Source organism: Pundamilia nyererei, unplaced genomic scaffold (assembly GCF_000239375.1).
Source record: "Pundamilia nyererei isolate P.nyererei 1_Seehausen unplaced genomic scaffold, PunNye1.0 scaffold00201, whole genome shotgun sequence".
Lineage (NCBI taxonomy): Eukaryota > Metazoa > Chordata > Actinopteri > Cichliformes > Cichlidae > Pundamilia > Pundamilia nyererei.
This window is the reverse complement of record NW_005187602.1, coordinates 933,096-943,082: the sequence shown is the minus strand read 5'-3', so window position 1 is coordinate 943,082 and position 9,987 is coordinate 933,096. Positions and strand designations below refer to the sequence as shown.

At 40.8% G+C, this 9,987-nt stretch overlaps 1 protein-coding gene across 1 annotated transcript in view; it reads right to left on the bottom strand.

Moving 5' to 3' along the window:
• Positions 1–9,987, bottom strand: part of deaf1 (DEAF1 transcription factor) — a 19,292-nt gene that overhangs the window by 4,683 nt on the left and 4,622 nt on the right. The window contains exons 4-11 of the mRNA XM_013914506.1: positions 6,146–6,285; positions 5,566–5,631; positions 5,381–5,425; positions 4,187–4,310; positions 3,800–3,931; positions 1,599–1,891; positions 1,355–1,453; positions 492–581 (exon numbers count right to left, since the gene is read on the bottom strand). Of these exons, the coding sequence (XP_013769960.1) occupies positions 492–581; positions 1,355–1,453; positions 1,599–1,891; positions 3,800–3,931; positions 4,187–4,310; positions 5,381–5,425; positions 5,566–5,631; positions 6,146–6,285 (989 nt within the window). The remainder of the gene's footprint in view (positions 1–491; positions 582–1,354; positions 1,454–1,598; positions 1,892–3,799; positions 3,932–4,186; positions 4,311–5,380; positions 5,426–5,565; positions 5,632–6,145; positions 6,286–9,987) is intronic.

Sequence of the window (9,987 nt, the reverse complement as noted above, 5' to 3'; positions counted from 1 at the left end):
ATAGTCTGTTACTTTGTAAAAATTATAGTGTACCTATGAGGGGATTAGTTTATGAATGCAGCTTGCTGACAATATTTGTTAACTTTAGCTGATAATTTAGGATTACCTCCAAATATGGTCACCTCTGGAAAAGAAACATGGCTGCAGCCAACACACGTGTATTAAGGCTTTAAAAACCAAACCAGTAAGTTATAATATTAGCTATTTGCAAATATATCAGTAAGAAGAAACAGCAGAAACACTTTACAGGCATGTTATGAGTTTGATTTTGCACAACTCTTCAACACCCCTGTTGGAAACATGTTTGAAACCCAACAAATCCAACTACCAGCTGATTTGAATGTAACAGAGTAATCAACGACTGCTGTAACAATAAATTATTTTTTAAACTGCACTGTCATGAAAAAACATTAGTAAAGACTCATAACAAATGTCAGGGAAATCTGTCTATTTTTTGTGTGTCTGACAGAAAAAAGACAGTTGAGTCTTACCTTCCTCTGGCAAAATGTGGAGCAGTAGTTGACTTTGTGACAGCCTGTGCACTCACTCATCGCCACCCGGCCACAGTTTACGCACATCTGCTGCAGAAACAAAGCAGGAGCCTGTGAACATGATAGCTACAGCATTCAGCTCTGCAGATGATTCATCAAGAACTTTGTCACTGAGAACTCTTGTCTTGATAACTCGTTATATCTATATGCTTCTTTACAGTATATGGTATAATCCAAAAGCTTGATTAAAAAAAGAAAAGAAGACTAAAATTCTCTGCTTCCATGTGTTTTTTTTTTTTATATATTTACACTGGAGTTTTAGATACACGAGGTGTTCAATGCAGTATTTGTGCCTCAAACTTTTGGGGTAATTTGCAAATCAGAATTTTTTAACAATAAGATGTAAATAATCTTAAAAAATGTATTCATTCCATGACCCAGGAGCTAGTTGCTATAATCACTACATTGCACCTGACCCTTTTGGCACCTCCTGCAGATGATGGGCCCACAGAATGACTGGGCCATGTGACTCATTCGGGCTCAGCCCCATGGGTTAAAGACTTTGATTACTAGGACCCTCAAAACCCTCCAACATGACAAGGTGGTAGCTGCAGGCATGAGGAGTCCATTCCATGTCAGAATAGAAGCAACAAATTAAAGTATCTCAGGGTCTTATTCATGAATGAGGGGAAACTATTAAAAAAACAACAACAAACACCTAATTGTGAAATGTAGTGTGCTTGGAACGAAAAGTGTGGATGTCTCAGGTCACAATACTTCTTTAAGACTTGTGCTAAATAAGAAATGTAAGGAATTTCAATAATATTTTGGAGCAAGTGAGTGTGTATGTAAGCATGTCATACATTGATGATGATCTCAGTGATTTCAGTGCCCCTCTTAGCTTCAGAGTCATCTGGCTGCTGAAATGAGATCTGGTTCTGAAACGGCTGGGTAAGACCACACTAAACACACGCACGCACGCACGCACGCACGCACGCACGCACACACACACACACACACACAAAACAAAGATTAAAGTCAAATCCATTTGTTGTTACTGCTGATCTAAATCTCACACCTTTTGTGTATGTGTGTGTGTGTGCTCACCTCCTTCCTGCCGCCATTACTTCTGACCCCTACAAGGTCCCCTGCAGAGTTTTTGGCCTGTTCGATCAGAGCCTTGAGCTGCTGGACATTGTTCAGCAGTGTGTTGGCCATCTCCTCCAGGTATATCCAAGTGTTCTTCTGCCCCTCGCTCACTATTGGCTCTGCTCCCCCAATAGGCCCCACATCAAGCCCAGCCACAAGCCCTGCCGATGGAGATGCCGCTGCAGCTGCCACTGCGACTTTGGCCTGAACTGGCTGATGAGCAACAGCTAACGCTGGCAATGCCGTTAGCACTGACCGAGAGAAGAAAAGACAGCTGTTGATCTTTTTCTGCTACACTGTCTGAAATTTGCTGTTACAGTTTCATGAAAATCTGGTGTATCCTATTATTAGAATATTTCCTAAGATCAACTAAAAAAATGGATTTACAATAAAGAAATGTCCAACGTCTGAAAAGTATCTTTATGTACAAACTCAGTATTTGGCTGAATGTCTTTGCCACTAACTGCTGATTCAGCATGGTGTGGCATTGAGGTGATCAGCTTTTGGGCCTGCTGAAGTGTTTTTGAAGCCTAGGTTGCTTTGGTATCTCTCATTTGCATTTCTGGGTTGGCTGTTTCTCATCTTCCTCTTGATAATACCCAACAGGTGAGGTTCAGGTGAGGGGGATTGGCTGGCCAATCAAGCACGGCAATAAAATGATCAGAAACCAATTTGATAGCAGTTTCAAAATAAATGCGCTTTGAAATCATTTATCTAAGGCGTTTTTTATGTCTCACTTTGTGAATGTAAAAACCCAACAAGGTACATGAGTTGGAAATTACCCGTAGCGATAAATGTGCTAAAGCAGGCAAGACTCCAACACCTTGAACTGCAGTTTACAACAGTAGTCTTCTGCTCTGCAGCCTCAGAGAGCTCAGCTTAGGTTGAACCAGCTCTCAAACAGGTTCTGGTTAGAGTGATTGACCAGCTTGCAGACAATAATCAGAGCAGAAAAAGGACCATTGTCACCAGCTGTAGTCCCAGACAATGGATTATGGATTGTCTACAGAACTGGGCAATGAGTCTCCACAAGTAGTCACACATGTGAGCTGTCTGAACTGCCTCTGTGTCCTTCACCACAAGGTTAACGAAGCAACCTAGGCCTCGGTGCTTCTGCTTGTAAGCTTTGTCATCATTTTAAGTCCACAGAATCAAATTTAATTAGATTTTTTGTACCTTTTTCTGTCAGGTTAGTAAGAAAGTAAGAGTCTACTAAAGTGTTATAGTGTAAAACACACCACCATTTACCTGTGAGAGCACTCACACACCTTTTTTGTTTCTCAAGGATGTGTTAAAACACAGTGTGTGATAGATGTCTGGTTATTTTTAGACTTGGACCTGTCTGTATCTCAGCTGGTGATGGTTTAAAACGGCCACACACTGGAAGTGTTCGAGTGATTCACTGTACTCCTTGCTTTAAGTGCAAACAGACCAAATTGTATTTTGGATGTTGATTAAAATAACTACATTCTTCTTTAATAACAGCTTTGCACACTTCATAGGCCTGACACCTGGAGGTTTTTCATTAGTCTTGAGGTTCCACATATTCTGAGCATGTTTTGGCTGCTTTTCCTACATTTTGCAGTCAGACTCCTCCCACAGTATCTGAGCTTTTTTGATTATAAGCTTTTAAAATGTCAATGTTTTCGAGTTTTGCTGAGGTCCTTTTTTATTAAGTTAACACACAGACTACTTCAGTAAAAGAGCCACAACGGTGACATTTACTGCCATCAAGACAGTCTCCAGAAAAACAGTCAAAGCAGGCTGAATTCTGAAGGCTATCAAAAGGAAACTTCTTGTTTTTTGGGGGGTTTTTGAAATCCAAAATCAGACTGACTTGATATTGAATAAGTAAAACTGTGAAGGTGTATATTGTCGATCTAGAGTGAAATGACTTTCCATATAATAGGTTTCAAACACAAACACAAAAATATATACATATCCTGCATGGATGTTGATTAAAACAACTAAATTCAAAACCAAACGGTTTGGTTTTCCATGCAGGATATGTATATATTTTTGTGTTTGTGGAGGTGAATAATTTCAAGGACCAATGGGCTGATTCCCACACTGAGAATTGTGATTGTTTAAGTGCCTACTCAAACAAATGCACTACAATGTACGACTGAATGAATTCTCAGTCACTCAGGGGATGGTACCTGCGGTGCTGGCAAACACCTCGCTCTGTGCCGAGCCCTCTGAGATGATGGCAGCAGCGGCGTCGCCTGTTGGCGTGCGGTCAAAGGTCAAGGTCCCAGAAGTAGTGAACTGCCCAGATGGGGACACTGTGACTGTAAGAAAGAAACAGAAGTGTGATTCATGTTTGGACAACAAATAGTTTAAAGGTTGGGCTTACATTTTTTACTTTACAGATCTGATTTTGAGAACTTGAGAATAAACTTTTAATTAATTAAAATTTTCAGGAACACAAATTTAAGTACAGGAAATGATTTGAGAAGGAAGATGAATTCTAGATCAAAACAACTATCCCTGGCTGTAAGTGCACAAAGTTACAAAATCATGAGCTGTGAGCCCATGTGACCCACATGTGGTTCCCGGAGTCAACGTAATGTTCTTGGTAGCAGGAAGTTCCTTCTTGGCAGGAATGATCACAGGCTCAGTGTCCTTCTTTCGTCTTTTGTACGGGACAAAGAGGCGTACGGGCCCGGTCTGAGTCAAGCAGAAAGAGAACAGAGATAAAATCACTGCAACATCTAAGAAATCAAATGAAAGCAGAGACAACAAAATGACTGCTGATACCGATAAACCATTACTGTTTTAAATTCTTGTCTGTTTTAAGATAGTCATCACTAAGTACTTACAGTTATATTTAGTTACATTTCTATTAATTTAAGTAACAATGTAAAAAAACAAATAAAAAAAATATATTGTGCAGTAACTAAAAATATTAACTAATAATAATTGCATAAGAAGGTTTTGGTGCAAATGTTGTTGTTACTGGGATGTCTAGTGAAACTAACCTGAACAGAAAACAAAAATTCAAAATGAAGTTATTATTATTATCATACATTACTGTAAAGGGTTAAATGTTAGCGCTCTAATGTGCAGCTGTCATTTCATAAGTAAGAGCAGCACAGAGAGTGCACTTGTGCTCCTGCGATTACCAAATCACCAGATTCTGGTGCAGCCTTATTTGATGTCATAGAGCTGTATCAGCTGTTCCTTTGAGTAGCTGGTGCTCAACTGATCCATTTGATTTTGTGGTACAAGATTAGAGCAATGTGTCACATGCTGCCATCTATGTGAGCATGGAGGGAACCCGAGTTAACAAAGAAAACCAATAACCATCGCGCGACACGTGTTATATATGTTTAGGTTTTGAGTTTTGTTGAGCCAGTAAGGAAAGCCCAGACTGCTTTAATTTGCTTTGTTGTATATTTTTGATTCGTAGAGACTTAATCAAGAAGCCTCAAAGCTTAAATGATGCCTCAAGAAAAATTACATGTGAAGCCCTTGTGTCGCAGAAGAAGTAGCTCCCTTCTGTGTTTAAACTGGGGACTAGGAGAAGGCCTAAAAAAGAAGCCATCTTGTTTATTAATAGGCACACTGCTGTAATATTCACCCTGAGATGTGATCACAGCACAGACTGAGAGAATCATTATTATTTTGTTTAATGATAATGTATCTCCATATAGATCGCAAGATAAAGCATCTGGAAATGAAGTTATAGTGATGGACATTAACAAAAAACAAAAAAACAAAAAGAAAAAATCATTTACCATGCTGATATTTTCTTCTCCCAAAGAGTCTCCCTCCTTTGGACACTAATGATGCAAAAAATAAGACGAACACAAACAGATATTATTCAGATATTATGTGTAACATCTCAGATTATGATAATTTAAATAATTTCTAATTAACGGACTGATTTAAAGGGTCATCAGGACTTGTCCACTTCACTCACCGCTATCAGGTCATCACAGCAGGCTGCACAGGTACAGGAGGCAGCATGGGGGTTCAAGATACGCTCCTGCAAACACAGGTTTACTGCATGAGGTTTTGCATGGATTAGCCCACCTCCTTTTATAAACAAAGGACTAACTAGAAAAAAAGTTTTAGAAAAGTAATTGTTTTCTGTGTGACTCAGTCTCTCACATTGTTGTGGAGAAATTCTGGCTCACTCTTCTTTACAACGTTGCTTCAGTTCATTGAGGTTTACAGGGGTTCATTTATGCACATCTCTCTTAATGTCAAAGGCCATTGCAACATCTTGATACTTTTCTTTTTCAGCTATTCTGTTTCATATTTGTTGGTGTTCTTAGGATCATTGTCCAGCTGCATGAGCCAATCAGTCGATTTTTAGCTATCAGACAGATGGTCTCACATTTGACTCTAGAATACTTTGCTAGTTTCGTGGCTCAAGATTAGCTTAGGAAAATCCAAATTCACAAATTGGAAATGCAAATTTCTTTGCATCACACAATACAGTGCAGCACTGCAGTAGTACGATAGTGAGATAGTAGTGAAGCAGTATATTTAATTACCTGTATGAGGCAGAGCAGAGGTCTGCCAGCATATCTGATGCTCCTCTTCCAGTCTTTGCTGCTTGCTCGCCCTGCGAGACCTTCAAACTCAGTGGGAGTGTACCACTGCTGGTTGTGTTTGATGCAGCGACCTTTGCCCCCTGACAAAACACAACACTGTGAGTGTGGGCAGCAATAAAACAAGTAACTCAAAATATACACAGTATAAAAGAGTCTTGACTATAATATTTCACTCTGGATAGAGGTACCTTTGATTTTATCCCAACTACTTCTCAACACATTTTAGTGTTGGGGGCTACACCCTCTTAATGGCATAAAAATTTATTGCTTGTCCCGTCTAGCTCAACTTCATGTTCCAACCTCCCATCAAAACTCTAGCATAAAAAAAAATTGTCCTTTTTTTTTTTTGGCCACCTGTCCTGTTTGGTTCTTTTGCCATCAGAATTATTGTCTGAAGGCAAAGAGAGAAGCCCAACGGAATTACTTTACCAAGTGGACCATCCCTGCCTTGCCGTATTGGTCCATTTGATTGACTTTTGTTATTATTATTTATTTATTTTATTTTATTTTCAGTTGTTGCAGATGGGACAGACATGACCGGGGGGAGGGAGGTCAAGATTTACAGCGCACAGTGTTCTTTGAGGTAGGAGCCAAAAAGGGTGTAGTTTGTGTCTGTGAGCACCCGTGTGTACACCTGTGAGCATGAGCGCGCTTGTATTTAAAAGGTTCCTTCATGTAATGATCTGCTACGGCATGAAGCAGGTATAGAGGAGATCCAGGCTCCAGACATCCAGAGGCCCCTAGAGCAGATCATTACAAGAGACCAAGGAAGACCAACGGAGGGGCAACCGCGCCACTATCCCAGAAAGAGCTGAGGAGAGCCCCAGATGAGGGGTCACTCAGCAGCCGCGGAGCAGAAGCCAGGGGGGGTTGCAGTGACGTGCCCGTGAGCTCCGCCGGCAGCCAGCTGTGCCAGAGTGACCGAGCCCCAGGCCGAGAGGCCTAGGGCACCCCACCCCGAAAGTGGCCCGAGCGAGCCACAGGCTACAGGCCCCGATAAGCAGCCACCAAGGAGTGAGCCGGTGCGTACCTGGACGCCCATCCCCGGACACAAAGACCCACCAATGCACCGATGTCTGAGGGCGTCTGCAACTGGCGGGGGGAGTGCTGGGGGGAGATAGGCCTCCATACCTTGGAGGGCCTGAGATGTCCCCAGAGAGGTGGCGTCTGATACCCGACCTGACATATAGACACAAACAAACAGGCACACACAGATACAAACATCCATTCCCACCCTCATGCTCTCATATGCAAATACTCAGCACTCACCCAACGTGGAGACAGACATACAGAGACACTGTACACACGATCACACTCCCCAAACGTAGTCTATACCCCAGGTCTAGGTACCCTTGCCCCTGGAGGGGGAAACTGCATCCAGACCCAGGTAGTGAATAAAAAATTGTTCTGCACCAGAACTTTAACCCGTCTTGCTACTATAACAACAATATGGTAATAAAGGCAAGCTTCTACATCATTTTGTCTATTGTGCCTCTGTATTAGCAGTGAGACAACAGTGCCATCATGAGGTCAAACAGGCAAAAGGAACACTGTCACTTGTATATAGCAAATTATAAAAAGCAAATATAGCTGAAGGAATATAGAGTGCTGTGAAAATTATTGGTAATTTCTTATTTTTCTTATTTTTAATAACATGTGTCACACATGTTTCAGGTCATCGAAACTAATTTTAATATTAGAAAAGATAAAAACAGTAAATATAAAATGCTGTTTGCAATAATGATCTAATTTATTAAGGGGAGGATATCCAAACCAACCAACATGGCCCTATGTGGAAAAAGTAATTGCCCTTTCTTGTTAAATAATGAATTAACTTTGGTTAACCACTTTTTTGGAGAGCTGAGTAAACTTTCACCAGTCACACCCAAGTATTACCAGGCCAGTTGAATTAAAAAAAGTCACTTAAATAGCACCTGTCTGACAAAAATAGGCTACAAGAAAGAAGAAGTCAGAACATTTATGAATTGCCTCACATGTCTCAATCATGGTCAGCGATGATAATTCAAGAAAAAGAAAGAAACTGGAAAACAATGGTGGAAGAATATTCTGTGAACTGACCTTTAAAAATTGGAATTTCTTTGAATTTCTTTTGGTTTGTGTTCTGCTGTAAAACTAACACAGCATTTCATAAAAATACGTCATAGCAACAGTCAAGCAACGTGGTGGTGCGATCATAGGTTTGCTGCTTAAGGATGGGAACAATTTGGCATAACTGATGGACTCATGAATTCTCCTCTCTACTTGAAAATCCTGAAGGAGAATGTCCAGCCATTAGCTTATGCCCTGAAGCTCAAGTGCACTTGGGTTATGCAGTAGGATAATGATCTGAAACACACCAGCAAGTAGGGCTGGGCCATATCATACCGTTCACGGTAATACCAGTATAATGTTGGACAATGATAAGAAAATGAAATATCGCGATAGAATATGGGTAAAACGCACATGTGCAGTGCCTTTGTTTTCATACGCACATGGTGAAAAAAGCATGGCGGTGACGGAGAATGAGAAGGGCGAAAGTGGATCATTGAATGAAACCAGAACTGGTTTGTAAAAATGCTGCAACTTCAGTGGTGTGGAACTGGTTTAGCTTTCGTCCATCAGATACACAACATAGCACTATTTTTGGTAGAGCATGCTAGCAGGCCGTCGTTATTACCGCGTTTTTTTAAAAATACGGCACACTTAAAATCAATCCTTTGATTTTTCTGACAATCGACAGTGCCCCTTATAATCCCGTGTGCCTTATGTATGAGTTCTGGTTGTGTTTACTGATCTCGAAACGATTTTATGTGGTACACGGTAGTGATGTGCGGATCGATACTGAAATATCGATTCTTCCGATACCAGCAATTTATGTTCTAGAATCGATTCTCATATTATAATATCGATATTTTAGTACTGTGCGGTAAATTTGTAGTTTTCCATTAAAATGAACGCAGTGGAAAGAAACTATATCATTCGGATTGTCTAATTTGGAAGGAACTACTTCCTCTTACGCCTTTCATAGTCATGTGTGAAATACGGCTGTATAAATGTGTCGCAGCCCCTAGGGTGCACACTCACAACAATGGCTGAGCGCAAACAGAGTCATGTGTGGATGTGTTTTACCTCCACAAACAGCCAAGACGCGGTTTGTGATATATGTGGCAAGACAGTGAGGTGTTGTGGCAACACCACTGACCTTGTCAAACACCTCAGAGTAAATCATATCACAGAATATGATGAGCTTATGTTGAGGCGAACTGAAGAGGAGAGGGGCAGGTGCTGCTAGGGGAAGACAGACGTCTCTCGCGGAGTTCATAGTGCTGCAGGCAGGCAACATGCTCAAATAGCGCACAACTTCAGGGTTTTTTTTTATTTCTATATGATTATTCTGCATTATTAAGCAATAAAAACAAGTTGTCCTCTAATCATTATGAAGCAATATGGTTATGTTATTATTACAATTACATAATACAATTATATATTGCATTATGCAATACAATGAAACATTAAGTTTTTGTACAGAGTATCGGTATCGGATCAGTATCGCCGATACCACCCTGAATTTTACTTGGTATCGGATCAGAAAGGAAATCAGTGATATCGCACATCACTAGTACACGGCGCTCGAACATCTGTTGAATGTTTTAGTACGACTTTGCTAAGCTACGAAGCCGCACCGCTTGATGGATTGTCGGAGCATTAGGGCTATCGTAGGCAGGAGCCTGGCGGAGTGATACGTACTGTGCTTCAACATAATATTACCGTATTGTGTGTGT